A 16956-nucleotide genomic window follows, 5' to 3' on the forward strand; every position below is an offset into this window, starting at 1 on the left:
TGTGGTTAGGGCTTTGTGAAGTCACAGCATCTCAAGGGCTAACCTGATAGGTTCCCAGGCCCCTTGTTTCTGCTTTTTGCACTTTGGAGACTGCTCCGAGTTCCCCACAGGCAGAGCAGCAGTCAGCCTTTGCTTTGCTGCTGCTTAATGGCTTTTACATGTTATCAGACCAAACCTGGAAAGGTGGCCTAGCAGGGACTCTCTCACCTCTTTTTTTTTCCCTCAGTTTTCTTGAATTGACATTTACAACTGCTTCATTCTTTCCATTAGCCTGTAGCCAAAAAGCAAAAGAAGGAAAAAAAAAAAAAAAAAAGAAAGAAAGAAATTCACTCTTGCCTCTGATTTTACTTCTACTCGTGTCTTTAAAATTGTATATTTTTTCTTATGTTTATTATTCTAGTTATTAGATAACTGGCCTGAGTTTAGACACTTAATTACTAGTTGCTATGGCTATGCTTTAACCCCAGGACATTTGCTTCTCTTTGTCCAGTGGAGTCACTTCTCCAAGAAAGGAGGAGATGGCTGGGTTGCTCTCAACTGGTTGACTTGGCCACTTGCCTGCCTGCCCTTGCACTATGTAATATAAATATAGGCGTTGTTATGATTTGCCAGTTTCTCTAAGAAAATATAGCAAGAACTTGAAAGTAACCTTGACAAAGTTCTTTAAACTACTTAGCGAGAAAAGTGTTTTTTTCATCCATTAATATGTTGAAATTCAGGATGCTCATTTATATAATGTGCTTTTGCAATGGTGTGACTTTTTACAGTTTTTAGAGATCTTTTTAATCCTATCCCTTATTAGAAAACTGTTTTACTTATTCTATCTTAATTTCCATAAAAATCTTTCAGTTTATCCATTTAAAAATGTTTTAGTAACTTCTTTAAAATCCAGAACATTCTTAGAAAAAATAAAAACCATTTTCTTTTTCTCAATATAACTTTTAAAGCATACTTGAATTAAAATCATTTTCAGAGTGGGGGGAAAAAAGATTTATATGAACCTGTGACAAAATCTAAGCAGTGTGTTTATTATTTTTATTATTTGCAGAATTGTCTTGACAACCCTATCTGAAATAGCACACTCTGAAAAAGGAAATAAAATTTGCAGTTTGGGGTTATGTTTCCTACCCTTCTGCTCTATGATGTGAAGAAAAGGAAACAGAATGGTATTTTGTCAGAAACAGGCATGACTTAACTCTGCTTCTGTTTTCCCAGATATGATCTTTCTTCAGGGGTCAGAGGTCATATTTAAAGTGGCTCTAAGTCTTTTGGGAAGCCATAAGCCCTTGATTCTGCAGCATGAAAACTTAGAAACCATAGTGGACTTTATCAAAAACACACTACCTAACTTGGGCTTGGTACAAATGGAGAAGACCATCAATCAGGTATGATTCAGTCCTGACCTTCCAGATACTTATCGGTTCCTGGGTCTGTAAAAGCTTCAATTTCTTCTGAGCAAAAGCTGTTCCTTGCTGCTTTCTGTTCTGAAGAACTTCTCGCATGGTGCCTGGCATGTAGGAGGCACATCACAAATATATGCTGCGTGATTAAATGTGTGCCTGGGTGTATATGCTGTGAGTGTCATGGTGAAATGATGCAAGGAAACTTGGGGGCAGTGTGGCAGCAAGTTCAAGTCATCAGTAGTTGCTTTCATTTAAGAACCTTCAAGTTCAGGTGTGGCAGCAAGTTCAAGTCATCAGTAGTTGCTTTCATTTAAGAACCTTTGGCTCTAGTAGTTCTCCTGAAATGTGTACATTTGTACAGTGCAGACTTTCATAAAATGAATGATTTTTCTGTTGAATGGTATTAATTGAAATTAACTCTTTGATAGCAGAGTTGTGTTAGGGGCATATATTCTATGACTGTGTAGTTTTTTGTGCTTTTCCCCCAGATTACAGTTCCACATCTGTGGCTGCAGTACCTCTGGTTTCTTTCTGTGGTAGAGTTGTTGCTGTCTGAAATTGTGGAGTTTTAGAGGTGGATTTGGCTGAGAATTACAACTTGGCCAGATGGTAAATGGTTTGGATTGGCCCTGGGAGTAGATTTCAGTTCTGTGTAAGGAAGAATCTTGCAGTAACTGTTGCTGTTAATGAAAGGCTAAGCAGTTTAGCAGAAGACAGTCCCCATCAAGTGTCCAGAGGCCAGGTGACCAAGAATGTGCTGGAAGAGGTTTCATCTCTGGGTCACTGCATAGTCAGCAGTCAGGCCTCTCCTAAGTCTAGAACCTTGATTCTGCAGTTATGCCCCAGAATTGATCCCTAACCATGACAGTGTGTGGCGGGTGGGGAAAGCAAATTTTTGGAAAGTCTTCTTAAAACTAAGGTTTGGCTTTTGGAAGGTGATCACCACATAGATCACCACATCTAAGCCAATGGAGATAATTACTAGGAGCTTTCAAGAGCATGATCAAATATACAATCCAGACAGGTGGTTCTGAGGTCAGCAACAGGTCTTCTGACTTTCATATCCTTAGATATGCCCTTGAGATGCTGCTGGAGTCAGGTGGGAGAATCCAGGCAGACTTGGTGTAAGGGTGTAGGTTGCACAGAATCTGCAATGGGGGCCCAGGTTTTCATTTCAGCAGTAATGAAAATATAGAGCAGTCAGGTAAAAGCAAATAATAGAATGAAGCTTTTTTTTTTTTAATCCTTATTCTGGAGATTTCTTATAGTCCAGATGATCCAGCAGTTCCAGTGGATTGCATCCAGATGCAGTGTTTTTGATCTTCATTTGCTGCTCCATCTTAGGTGTTAAGCACAAGTTGGCCTGAAAAAGGAGAGTTTTCATACCTGTTGTTACTTTGGACCTCTGCTCACTGCATATACCAGTGTGAAAGAGGATTTCCTTCCCACTCACACTGATCTTGAGCTAACTAATAAGCTCCATTCTTGATGTTATTTTACTTCCCTGGCACAATCCTCTGGAGGTGGATGGCTTTGGCTTATTGAGTCCTTGCTTTTTGCTAGGTTCTAGGAAATCTACACATACATATGATCTCATTCAGTCATGACCGCATTCCTGAGAGGATATAAAGTGGTTAATTTACTGGCCCACACTCACTCTGCAGTGGAGGGGAAGGGTGGGGCTTCAACTTGTCTCATCTCAAATTGCTTTAGCAGCTGTTCAACATTCAGTGCCTCTGGGAGTCATTTAATTATGGAGCTTTCTTTGTTTTATCTGAATCCTAATACTGAACTATCTGCCTTTTGCATTATTTAATTTGTGTCATATTTATATTTATTCCCTTCTTATTTCTTTTTCTGTCTGTTTCATAGCTGCTGGGGCAAACCAGAGAGCCTTGCTTGCCTGGACCAAATCTTCATCTAGTGAGTGCCCACTGCCAGCTTGTCCTGGCTCTGGGACAGGCCTCTCAGTGACATTCCGTTTACTGGGTGTGGAACTCCAGGAAGAATCCCATTTCTCCCTTATTCCATAAAAGGGTAGTACTTACCAAAAGTACCTGATATCCTAGTAGGCATCAGGTACTCTCTAAATGTTGGAAGTGTACAAATGGGAAGAGAAATTGTGTAGAGATGTACCTGATTTGTTTCAGGTAACTGTTTTGAATTTGGCATTCAGTGTTACACTGACTCCTTAACAAGTCTAGGATTAGGATTCCCATTTTTATAGTAAGGAAACGGGGCTTAGAGAGTAACATGCCCGGCACTGCATGCCTAAGGGCAGGGCTTACAGGGGCTAGGCCATGGGTTCCTGAAGGCTGCTGCTGGAGTCAGGTGGGAGAATCCAGGCAGACTTGGTGTAAGGGTGTAGGTTGCACAGAATCTGCAATGGGGGCCCAGGTTTTCATTTCAGCAGTGATTTTGGTAGAAAACAGATAAACTCTGCATAGTCTCCTTGCCTTCTGTTTCTGTCTAGAACCTGGCATCTGAGTGTTCTGTCAGCCTGGCTGTCTCTTCCCCGCCAGAGGGTGCTTGAGTCTTGATTCCTGCATGGAGATCAGATCTGGGCATGGTGCAGTTCTTCAGCAGGCTTAGAGCTGCCAGGCCTGAACCTGGGCAGTCCACGGGGTGGAGATGATGTGTGCTCATTGCATGCTTCAGAGCATGGGCCCTGAAGATGACAGGTTGCGGTGGGAGAGTAGAGTCTGGGGGGTTCTCTGTGACAGCTACAGCCCATTTCATTATGTGCTGTCCCTATAGTCAGCTTGGTCAACATTCCAAATGGAAGAGAGACTTTTGGGCCAAGGACTGGGTTCTGGAGCTCTGGCTTAGTACACCCAGGTTGGGAGCAGCCACAGTGCATTGACAGTGCAGGTAGAAGACCCAAGGTCTCTGAAACCTCCATGACAGTTCCTTAGTGTGACCTTGTACTCACTGAAGGAACTGTCAGTTGCATGTAAGCACTAACATCTTCTGACTCCAGCCTCAGTTGGGAGGGAGAGCCTGTGGCTTCTTTTCAACATCCTTTGGGTCTATTCATTGTGGCCCCAGCATTATCATTAGATCAGACTCTGGGGCCCACCCCAGACTGCTGAGTTAGAATCTGTATTTTTACAAGATCACCTGGGGACTCACTTCTACAGGACCATTTGAAAGCTGTACAACTTTAAGAACTGGTCTCTTGCAATTGAGGATGAAATGAGATTTGGTAGGATGAAAGCAAAACCCTAACAAAGTTCCTGTGTTCAGAAGATATTGCAACTGTGAGGTGGCTTCTTCTGCCCCTTGGGGAGGGAGCCCTCCAGTCTTGGGCAGTTTGCACTATTGAAATGATTAGTTTTGTAAAAGGACCAACAGCGCCCCACCAAGAGGATGGGACAGTAGAGAGAGTATTTTACCACTGGCATTGTTTAAAATTGCTCACATGTGGTGGTAATAAAAGCAGACCAACTCTTAGTCGACTTCATTGTTTTTAATTTACCGCAGACAGTGCTCCCCTTGCTGCCGACACCCATGCCAGCTGCTCCCACTGTCCATTCCTGGAGATTGGGAAGCAGGGTCTGGGGATTAGGAAGGTGGAAAGTATGTGGCTAGTTTTGCAGGCCACCAGAGTTAAGGCTTTTATTATACAGTGTCCGTGAACTACAAAGAGAAACACTGAGTCTCCCATAGCAATTGAGCTAAGAACATAAACAATCCACTGAAGGGGAGAGCCAGTAAACACTTGTCTGGGAAAATACTTAGATTCATGCATAATTTAAATTTCTGCATAATATACAGTGCTTACCTACTAGATGACAAAACTGACATTTTTTAATGCCAGGATACAGCACCTAGGGTATACTGTATCTGGCACATTGGTATGTTGCCAGTGGCATTGTACCTTGACTGTTGTTTCCACTTGGGAAGCAGTTTAGCAGTATGTATCACAAGCAGTAACATGTAAAACCTTTAACTCAGTAATCTCAGTTCTTGGAATGTATCCTTAGGATATAATCCAAAATATGGAAAGTCCATTTGTATAAGGGTATTACTTTGGAGTTGTCATTTATAATACAAAAATTTGAAAGTAACAAAATATCTAACACTTGACATAGTCATGGTACAATAAATGAGGACACATGAAGTCATTTATAATTATGGTTATGAAGACACAGCAACATGAAAGAGCTCTTAGAATATACTATTAAATGAAAAAAGTGAGAGAGGAAATTTTGTTTTTAACTAGAAAAACATTTATGGAAATAAGAATAAAAAGAAATAGAAGATGGGAGTTTTATTGGGAATTTTTCTTCTGTTTTGCAAGCTTCCTATAATGTAGCTATATTGTTTTAATAACAAAAAAATGAATGGTTTATCTTTGTGGCAAGATATTGAAAATGGGGTAATAACTAATCCATACTTTGGCAAACAGAAAAGAATGTTCCCTTTTCTCCTGTTCCAATTCTGGAACTTTCCTGAAAACCTTGGAGAAACTGAGAGTCAGGATGGTGGGAAGGCATAGATCAACTCAAGTGCCGTCATCCTGCCATGGACCCAGAAGAAAGATTACATTCAGAGGGGCCGGGTGCCTTGCAGTTGTGGCGGGATGGTGCTCAGGGAGTGACCTATGCCAGATGGAGCTGAGCACTTGAGCGCTGCTCCTCCACTACATCCCTGTCCCCTTCCTGTGGGGTTGGGCGTCTTTAACATTTCTCTTTTTTTGTTCAGGCTTTAATCTTAGGCCTTCCTGTACTTTCTCTAGCTAAAACTGGCACCAACAGTGTGTCGCTTGTGTCCTGTTAAGTGTGCAAGGGCAAGGATCCCTCCTGCCACCACCATCCCTTCTGTCCTTTGCCCAAGTAATTTCCCTGGGGCTGAACACATTGTTCAGGAACCAGGATTCTTTCCCCACCCGCCACACACTGTCATGGTTAGGGATCAATTCTGGGGCATAACTGCAGAATCAAGGTCTGTTGAGTGTTTTGGCAGTCAGGAGGTGGTGATGCAATTGAGCTGAGGCGATTAAGACCCAGAGTGGCTCCTACAGAGGAATGGAGCCTGGAGGAGTGTGCACCCTTAGCCACAGCTGAGAGCCATTAGTCATAACAGGTCATCCAAATGTGTAAAGAGCCAGAGGTTTTGTTCCTGAGTTTTCTAGGTTAAGAGATGATTTGAAAATAAATTTTTGTGGACAAAATAAGTAATTGTGTTTATGGCACTTATTTAGTACCAGATTTATAATTACACAGAGGTGCCACAGCACTTTTATGGTTTTTGCTTTTCAAAAGTTCCATGACGTGGCATCCATTCTAGTTTTGCTGAGGCACAATGTTGAAAAGTGGGGGTTTTGTTACAGGTGTGTGCAGCCAGGCATGTGCAGGGTGCTGTGTGAGTCATCTCATTTCATTCTCAGCACTGGTAGGTGGTGTACATTTGCCCCATGTTGGAGGCCAGGAACTGAGGATGGGGAGGTTAAGTAATGCTCTCAAGATCATTTAGAGAGTTTCCAGTAGAGCCACCGTTTCAAGGCTGACTCAGTGACCTTGATGGTAACCTGGAGGTGGTGATTGCCAGTGACCTCTTGGTTACTCTGAAGGCCAAAGGAAATCAATTCAACACAGTCCCCTTATCTCTCTCTCACCCACTTGATCTCGTGGTCTCATGCATGATCTCTTGTAGTTTAATTCTTAATCACAGAATGACTTTTGAATCCATTTAGTGTTAATCACTGTATTAAACTGAAAACCAGGAAGATGAAAATTCACCTTCAGGGAAAATAAGATTATTGACAATTGTGACAAAGTAAACATAGCTTTGGGGGAAAAAAATTGATGTCCAGGGAGGTAGGTTAGCTTGGATGTTCACAGAGTGCCATCAGATAGCTTCCCACTGGTGTCTAACTTGTGTTGGAGTTTTTTTTGTAAGGAAATGCAGTAGAGGTAGCTCTGCTCTTGCAAAGCCTCGCTTCAGTCTGGAGTGTGTTCTGATCAAGCAGACATTCACCTGGGCCCAGTGCGACTGCATTCTCAGGTCCACAATGGGGCCTCATCCCTTGTGCTGGGAGGCCCTGGCTCATAGGGTTCCTTGAGAGATAATGGGAAGGAAAGAGGACATGCTGGGCAACAGCAGCATCTGTCTCCTGACTCCCTGCCCCCTTGCCCTATGGAACCCTGTGGCTTTCTTGCCAAGAGAAAGTACAGATGCCATCCCTGAGTCACTTGTGCATGTAGAGCTTCATTTCACACACGTGGTATTTTTCATCACAACTGCTGTGATGAGAAGGGAGACAACTCAGGCATTGTTTCATATTCACTCATCTGTGTGGGTGGCATTTTGGTTTTGGCTCATTTCAGCATATCTGTGCAAAGGACACAGTTCCATTACTTAGCTGTTCTTGCAACCCTGAAAACCCAGCTGAGTTATAATTAAACTTTGACTTTGGTGACTGTGCAAATAGACTTCGATTATTTTGTTTTGTTTTGTTTTGTTTTGTCTTCTCCCTTTAACCCGTAGTTGATGTATCTAAGCTAATAGAATTTTCAGAGAAAAGAAGTAATAACTAAATAAATTTTTGGAAGTCTTCTTAAAACTAAGGTTTGGCTTTTGGAAGGTGAGTATCAAGAACCTGTACTTATTGTTACCTCAGAATTATTTCTGGATGCCTCTTCTATCCTTTCTTCCCAAATAAAATGATTACCTCTTCAGCATAGAGAGTTTTCCTTATTTATCATGCCTTGCTAAGCATATTGCTAAGCATGAGGAGGTGATTAATAGATGCTCAGTGACGTGTGTGTGTGTGTGTGTGTGTGTGTGTGTGTGTGTAGGCTTACATGTGAAATTTTTCTCTTATTTGGAGCCTGATGGCCTTTCTGTATCTAACAGGTGTTTGAGATGGACATCGCTAAACAGTTACAGGCTTATGAAGTTGAGTACCATGTACTTCAAGAAGAACTTATTGATTCCTCTCCTCTCAGTGACAACCAAAGAATGGATAAATTAGAGAAAACCAACAGCAGCTTACGCAAACAGAACCTTGACCTCCTTGAGCAATTGCAGGTAGAGCATATTTATTAGACAGCTCCCTGAACCATGGTGCATAGTCGTTCATTAACTCACCAAAGGCAACAGCAGACTGGGCTTTCCCATGACCAGAGGACCTTTTGCACCCTGATCTGTTTGTAGTTGGGATCAAAGGTATCTAAGGAGAATGGGTCTTTTTATTACGGAGCAGACATATTATCCTTGCTAAGGTCAGACAGTCCCAGGGCTTTCTGGGAGGCTTTTTTCTTACCCTTTTAGAAGAGACCCAGAGACAAACTTGGCTCAGGATGCTGTGGCACTATAAGTCGAATGCCAGCGATTGTGTTTAGAGTAATGACGAGAGCTGAGAGCCTTAACTGCCATGAGGAAAACAAGCTGGGTCTGTGGAGGGATGACAGGGGAGCAAAGGGACACAGGAATCTGCCTAACAAAGTTAACTAAAACAGTGGTCGTTACTTGTGAATCCTTGGGAAACGTCCATCTTGATGTGGGTGAGGACCTAGAGGAGAGAGGTCACAGGGCCTGTGCACACAGGGCTGAGGTGCAGCAGCACTGAGGCACAGTCCAGGCCCTGACCCTGCCAGACGAGGAGTAGCCCCCCCCACACTGTCACCTGGGCAGACTGTTACTACTCTGTCTTTTCCCTCATCTGTGTGACAAGGACAAAAGAAGACCTCGCTACAGAGAATAGCTCCTTTGTCGGTCAGATGACATAAAGTGGCCATATGTTCTACTTTTTTTTAATGTCATAAATAAGTGAATGCTGTCATTGTTCAGGGATTGTTTTAAGAGTATTTTTAAATTTTTAAGTTGCTGTGGAGAAAAATGGATATTTTCCTTAAAAAAATGTGTTTTATGGAGTTACTGGGCTGTGGGTAGAATAAACTTTCCATCATGATCTGAGCCTGACTGTTCTGTAGAAAGTTCCTGCTTTACAGACTGGAACTTGGCTGTGATATGAGAAGGGCCAGCATTTGAGATCCTAATATAGACCAGCTCTTGTCTGAAAGGCATTTATCCCAGCAGACCCTAGTAGATGTTTGCTGTACAGGAACAAACAGAAAATACTTTCCTTAACCAGTCCTAACTACCAGTCACATTCTGAAACATAACTTATTTTTCTCTTCAAGAGTGAAAATGTGCCTGTATACACTGTCCTCAGAAGTCTTAGCTGTAACCCGAAGGGAGGTCTCAGGGCAACAGAAAGCCTCATCTGGCCTGCAAGAGTACAGTGCAAGTCACAATACAGGTGACCATTTAAAATGGCTTCTGAGCCAACAGCATGTCCCTGAGATATAATGTGACGGAAACCCTTGTAACGCAGCTCCCATTTGCACTGGAAGCATCTGTCTTGTTAAGACCAGCGGGACTCACATAAAAGGCTCATTTTCTTAAGCTAATGCCCAGGTGGTTTTTGGTGATGAAGAGTGGGAAACCATCTGAAAGCTTTTGACCTTTAGGAAGGTCAGGGAGTTGAGAAAAAAAGATGCTCATTCCTCAAGAAAGTGGTGATTGGTAATTATAGATGTTCTCTCTGGAATGGTCTTTGTCTTAACCTAGTGGTTCCACACTTGTGGGAAAATCATTCAGAATTCCTGTTTATGCCAGTGTTATGGTTTAGATATGAGGTGTCCCCTAAATGCTCATGTGTGAGACAATGCAAGAAAGCTTAGAGGTGGAATGATTGGGTTATCAGATTTTAAACCTAATCAGTTGTTAAGCTCCTAATAGGGATTAACAGGGTGGTAACTAAGGTAGTTAAGGTGTGGTTGAAGGAAGTGGGTCACTGAGTGTGTGCCTTTGGAGGTTAATTTTGGCCCTGGTGAGGGGAGCTCTCTCTCTCTCTCTCTCTCTCTCTCTCTCTCTCTCTCACACACACACACACACACACACACACACACACACACACACACACACACACACTCTGCTTCCTGATGCCATGTCTTGAACTGCTTTCTTTCTCCACACCTTTTTGCCTTGATACCCTGTCCCACCTCAGGCCCAGAACAGTGAAGTTTGTCATCTGTGGATTGAGAATTCTGAAACTATGACCCCCAAATAAACTTTTCCTCCTCTAAAATTGTTATTGTCAGGTCTTTTGGTCACAACAGTGAAAAACCTGACTAAGACAGCCAGTCACCACAATTACTGAGTCCTGGCTGTGCTGGGGACCACCAGGCTGAGTGGGACACTGCAGCTCTTTAAGAGTTGGGCTGGGTTGTGGTATGTTAGTGGGGGTTTTAGGTGTAGTTTTTCATCCTCTCTGGGACTATCCATCTCACATGTGGGAAGCCTGCCTCCATTTTGTACAAGAAAGGTGTCCAGTATAATCCTGAGGTTTTGTGTGTAACGCACCCCCCCACACACACACTGCCCATATCAGAATTGACCTATTTCTTAACTTGGTTCTGTTCATATGGTTGATGAACATACCACAGTCTCTTTTTGTTTATTTGGTAAACATAGAGGAATGTGTCTAGAAGCTAGAGGTGAAGTTCTTCAGCCTGTTTGCCCAGTAGCGCTTCCAATGACGACATGGACATGCAAAACAGTGCCACATGGCAGTGCATGTAGATTTTTTTCACTATAATCAGCAACTACAAGCTCTTGAGCACCCACACTAAGCTAGAGTCTATAGGACGCCAGATGTGAGAGAAGATGTGACTTTCTCCATAAAAGAGCTTCATTCTTACTGAGGAAAGCTGCCATTCTTGCAGAATGGGAAATGACTGTGCAAGTTCACTACTAACCATGAAAAATTAGCTCACTTCTAAGCTGCATGTTTGTGAACATGTTTGCTATTCTCTGAGTTGTGTGGTACACCTTGCAATGCAGTGAGAATTCAGAGTGATGGGGTAGGTCCTGGTTCAGGCCTTGACAATGGATAGGATTTTGATGCTCGGAGAGTAATGCATAGAGCTGACCAGCTGTGCCTCTTGGTCTTTTTTTTTTTTTTTGAGTGTTCTAGTGGCACAATTGGAGTTAGACCTGGAGTCATGAGTTTTCTGTTCAGCACAGGGATTATCTTTTTTTTGTTTGTTTTTAATACTTTTATCCGTTTATTTATTTATCTATCTATTTATTTATTTTATATGGTGCTCAGGATTGAACCCAGTGCCTTATGCATGTTGTGCCACAACCCCGGCCCCAGGGATTGTCTTACTAAAAAATCTTTTCCTGGTTTTGAAAACAAGAAAAAAATAGCTGTACCATTTTTTTCTACATCAACTATATGGGGCATGGAAATGACTGGACTGATCAATGAGATAGACTCGTCCTGTACCAACCAGAGCACTGAGGGTACAGCTGTGAGCTCAGGCACGGGCTAGGCAGGCTCCGGGGACCTTAGCATAAGTGTTAGAGCTGTGCCTGCTCTCAGGGAGCCCCTTCATGCCACTAGAGCAGACGCTTGTTGCCTGGGAATCCAACCCTAGTAGATTAGAGAGGAATCCCAGTTGCTAGAGAAATACCTGGGAGCTCTGCCCACCTAGCACCCATGTGTTAGGTGCTGCAGATGTGAGGTGCATGAGATCCTCAGTCCTTGTTTGGAGCTAGAGTGAGGAAGCTGCTCACCTCTGAGGGTGGTGACCAGTCAGTGAGCCAGGGCCTGGTGCCCTCTCAGCAGAATGCTGGGCCATCCTGTGTTCCCAAGGAAAGGAAAGTTCCTAGGTTTGTGATGTCTTGTTAGTCTGTGGAAAATAAGAAAAAGAAGCCAGGCATGGTAATGCACACCTATAATCCCAGGAACTCAGGAAGCTGAGGCAGGAGAATTGGAATTCAAAGCCAGCCTCAGCAATTTAGGGAGGACCTGTCTCCAGGAAGAAAAAAACAAGGCTGGGGATGTGGCTCAGGGGTTAAGGGCCCCTGCGTTCAATTCCTGGTACCAAAAGAAAATATTTTTGTTTAGAGAGCTTAGTACCCTGACCATCACGTGGAAGCCATTTTGACCATTTGTCAGTGTGGAATCAGTTTGTACCTGTAGCTATATTAGTATTAGTATTATATGTAGTATTAGTTAGAATAGGCCAGGCTGTGGTCAAGTCATATATAAAGCTCCCCTCTCAGCCTCCCAGCACAGAAGTCTGGATGTCCCTGAACTCTCCTCCTTCTCCCTGAAGGGTTCTTTGGCTGTGTCTTCCCTGTCCTCCCTGCAGTCAAGGGGGTCAGGTTTCCTCCAGTGCTATGCAGCCTTCTCATTAGCTGGCACACAGAGCAGATAAAGCAGGGAAGAAAGTGCTAGAGGCTCTCGGGTGTTTGTAGGGGCCTGCCCAGCTTGCCTGCAAGGGAAGCTGGAAAAAAATGGCTTCCTTTGTGGCCAGAACTGATAGTCAGCCATAGGCTTGTCTTTGCCAAGACACGGCTCCAAAGTGCTCTCAAGACTGGGCAGCAGCCGAGTGCACAGCGGCCTCACCTGTGTTACCATGGGCAGGTGCATTCTTATTTCTCTTTCTGTTCTCCAGATGGCAAATGGTAGGATCCAGAGCCTCGAAGCCACGGTAGAGAAGCTCCTGACCAGTGAGAGCAAGCTGAAGCAGGCCATGTTGGCTCTGGAGCTGGAGAGGTCCGCCCTGCTTCAGATGGTGGAGGAGCTGCGGAGGCAGCCTGCAGAGCCAGGCACTAGGGAGCCAGACTGCACCCAGCCCGAGGCCTCGGGGGACTAATGGTTCCGGAGAAATTGTACACTATCCCAACACTGTCCAGGCCTTAACTAGGAGAGACAGAAGATGCTGGAGGGAGAAAACAAAGCGTGAAGCAAACTTCTCAGGGAGGAAACTGGCTTGCCAACATGCAGATTCTTTTGAGCTCAAACTTGCAATATAGAGGGCCCATGTCCCAGTTTTTTTTATTGTTTTAGGTTGTGATTCGTCCCTTCTCCAGCTTGATTACTGTACTCAGTAGCTTTAGATGGCATGGACGTGAATAAAGGCACCTTTACTTTTCCTGGTTATTTCCTCTTTGAGTAGCACTATGTTGTAAAGAGCATTTGTAATACTGGGTTCCAGAAGCAGGAGAGGTTCAAAGATGATTCCTCAGGCAAAGTGTGAGTCTGTCATTCAAGAGATGGTTTGCGTGACCACACCAGTGAGGTACAGTTGTCCCTTGTCTATTCTTATTATGGAAACCTAAGATGACCCTGGGGAAGGACTGAGATTGTTTTATTTAAATTGGACATCTTGATCACTTTTAAGTAAACCTGGCTGCTATCCTTGATATTTAAGGAAGTTTGTCTTTTTAAAGAAATTGAGTGTTTCCATACAAATTTGCTGGTCTTTTAAGTGTGGTTGATCAAAGTCATGGTAGATAATATTTTCAGGGAGATCACCAGTGTTTAGACTCCAGCTGTGTGGCTGGCATGTGGCCCGCAGTGGTGCAGCCCGAGGTGTTTGCTTTTCATGGAGGTTGCATTTCATACTATGGAGTCATGTATTTGTCCTTTCCTATTGTATGACGTACTGCAGCCATGTGTTCCTTGGAGTCCTGTCTTTTTGAACTCTTTTGAGTTCTTTCCACCCCTTGGATATCTAGTTCCTTGCAGAAAGACAGGGCACATTGAGATTTTTAGGGGTGTCCAAGATTCTGGGACTTTAAAAAAAAAAAAAAAAGATGGGTCTGAACTTGCAATCAGATGTATGGCAGCTGACAGTTTTCCAGAGGTACAACATGTGTTTTGAACAGAATTCAGAACCCAGCAGCAACTCCCTCCCTCAGGATGATGAGGACCCGTGCCTTCAAGCAAAATGCCGCTCATAGCTGCCCTGGTTTCAGCTGGTCACTGTGTACGGCCCCTCCCCTGTGCTCTCAGAATGGGTTGTTTTCTTACGAAGAATTAGAGAACTGTGCGGGCACAGCTCACTTCCCTGACAGCAGAATCATTTCTGGTCTGTCTTATGTTTCTTGGGAGTTTCTTTTGACTCTCGTGGTGGTGGAGTCTCTTTTAAGTCCCGGATGAAAGGAGGGATTGCTATAGTTGGAGTCGTTTGAATCTCCTGGCCATTTCAAAGGGAGACCAAAATGCTGTCCCCTGTGCCTGAATGGTTGGTTGGCATTTGAGACTCCTTTCTGTTCCCCTGGATCAGAGAATAGTGGTTCTCATGTTCCTTTGAGTCATGGTTTACCAAGATGACACAGTAAAGTCTAGAAGCTGCTATCCCAAGTGGTTCCACTGGATAGCTTGGAGGAACGAGAGGTTCTTTCCACATCATATTTTACTATTTGAATGTTTCATAATGTTGAATTTTGGACATCTTACTACCCTTATTCAAAAATATTGACTCTGCATTAAGAAATAAGAAAGCAATAAAACAATAAATAACCTATGCCTGTGTTTTTATGGTGTTTGTTTTTAACTTTGCAGCTTTGGTTTGCAGCCCAGGAGTGCCTCATGCATACCTGTGTCCAGTATGAATGTTAACTGTCACATTGTTACCCAGGTGTTGTGGTATTATGACACCTACACAGGGCATGGATATTAGCACAGATGAGGACCAGCTCCACCAGGTGTATGTGACAGTGAGTGCTGTTCCAAGATTGCATTGGGCAATAACACCATTAACACAAGCCTCTGGGTGTAGATTGAACAGTCAGCCTGGAACTTACCAAGGAAAGATAGAGGCAACTCAGGTCAGTGTGAAGATTTTGGGAGGCAGATTTTAAGAACATGTTTTAATTTTCCCAACATAACTATATGCACACACACATGCACTGCAAGTCCTGTCTTTAGATATCATTTGTGCCTCTTACACTAGACATTATGAGCCCTCAGGAAGAACATATACATAGGGCTTGGATGCAGCTGGAGAACACTCAGTTTGCTTCCCTCTTAGGAGTTACATATAGATGGAAGAGCTGAGTCTATTTGCAGGCTTGTGTGTCTGGTTTGATTGGGGAACCAGAGAAGAGTTGCTGGGAGTGGGGGGCTGAGGGATTTGGATTTTGTTACAAGAATTAGACCAAACCCAAGAGTGGAAATCCAGAAGGAGCTGTGGGAATCAAGAGAAGTCACGAGTTAATCCAGCTGAGATGCCAAAGCACAGCCAGCTGCTGAAGGGGGCCTGGCAGGAGGCATGGAGTTCTGTGGGAAGCTGATGCCAAAGTGATCGCCTGGTGGGTGTATAGCCAGGGATCTGGGGCCAGCCTGGGTCAACACTTGGAAAGCAAAGGTGAAAGTGAAGCAGCAGCAAAGGAAAGGCCACAGTGGAACGGACCAGGCACGCTGGACAACAAATGGCCATTTGAGGAAAATGGCTTGCTTCCCTTTTGCCTTCCAGAGCTCACACCAGCACATTTTGGAGCCAGTCCTGATTTGGAACCACCAGAAAATGGGACTCTGGGAAACGTGGTTCTGAATTAACCAAGTTGACATGGTACAAATGGGCTGCGGTTTACTTTGGAACATCTAATTTGAATGTCAGCATACATGTAAGATGCATCATACAGAGGCCCTTCATCAAAGTGTATATGATTAATATTTCATAGAGTTCAGATTCATAGGTGGTTTTTGCCATTGATGGTGCAATACTGGAGATGAAAAACCACAGAAAACCCAGGCTGCTCCCAGACTCCCTGCCACCCTTCATCTGCTCCCTTCTGCCTTGTGTCACCAAATATTCTTTAAATGAAAATCCAGAAATGTTCCATGTGGTACAATAATTTACAAATCATGCTTTCTTAAATCTAAACGCTGCTTTAAGGGTTTGTTATGGCTCAAAATAATCTTGGACTAGGGAAGCTGAAGGGAACCTATCTCTGCATACTAGAATCGGCTCCCATCTCATTTTGTATAGGATGAGCTAAGTCAAGATCAGAAAGGTTGGCTATAGGACCAGAGTAGACCCCTACTCTCCTACCTGCCCAACAGTGGACACCACCCAACTTTAATCTCAGTCCATTTCAATTTTAAAATATTTAAATTTTTTTTTTTAAAAAATTAGTTGTAGATGGACACACAGTATCTATCTTTATGTGGTGCTGAGGATCGAACCCGGCACCTCATACATTCGAGGCAAGCACTTTACCACTGAGCTACAGCCCCATCCCTCAGGAACCAATTTTGAGGACAATATTTTACAAAGCAGAGAGTTGGAGAATGGGAATAGGAAAGATAGTAGAATGGATTAGACATTACTATCCTATATGCATATATGATTACATGGCCAGTGTAATTCTACATCATGTACAACCAGAAGAACGAGAAGTTATATACTCCATATAGGTATAATATGTCAAAATACAGTCTATCATGTATAACAAATTTAAAAAAGCAGAGACAGAGCTGCTTCATGTTTACAGGGTTTTCTGTTCCATGAGGAGTTCACATCTGGGTCACTCTTGAAGGTGCTTATAATGCCTTTGATTTACCTGAGTTAAAAACTGGGGGATTCTCCAGTGAGTCCCCCCATGAGTGGATTCCAAGGCAGAGAAATGCTGCCAGAGGATCTCACTTAATCAGCTACGTTTATCCATTAGAGGCGCTCTTTGTTCTGGATTTGTTATCTTTGAACATTGAAAAACGTTTGCACTGAAATGTTTTTAG

At 43.4% G+C, this 16956-nt stretch overlaps 1 protein-coding gene across 4 annotated transcripts in view; it reads left to right on the forward strand.

The window, feature by feature from the left end:
• The window catches only part of Tbc1d1 (TBC1 domain family member 1), a 218940-nt gene extending 204200 nt beyond the window's left edge, over positions 1 to 14740 (forward strand). For all 4 annotated transcript variants that reach the window (XM_027938840.2, XM_071614212.1, XM_027938823.2 and 1 more), the window contains 3 exons: positions 1216 to 1385; positions 8265 to 8438; positions 12884 to 14740. In XM_027938840.2, the coding sequence (XP_027794641.1) occupies positions 1216 to 1385; positions 8265 to 8438; positions 12884 to 13084 (545 nt within the window). In that variant the 3' untranslated portion in view covers positions 13085 to 14740. The remainder of the gene's footprint in view (positions 1 to 1215; positions 1386 to 8264; positions 8439 to 12883) is intronic.
• Positions 14741 to 16956: the final 2216 nt, after the last annotated feature.

The sequence above is a fragment of the Marmota flaviventris genome, chromosome 7 (genome assembly GCF_047511675.1).
Source record: "Marmota flaviventris isolate mMarFla1 chromosome 7, mMarFla1.hap1, whole genome shotgun sequence".
In the NCBI taxonomy this organism is placed as follows: Eukaryota; Metazoa; Chordata; class Mammalia; order Rodentia; family Sciuridae; genus Marmota; species Marmota flaviventris.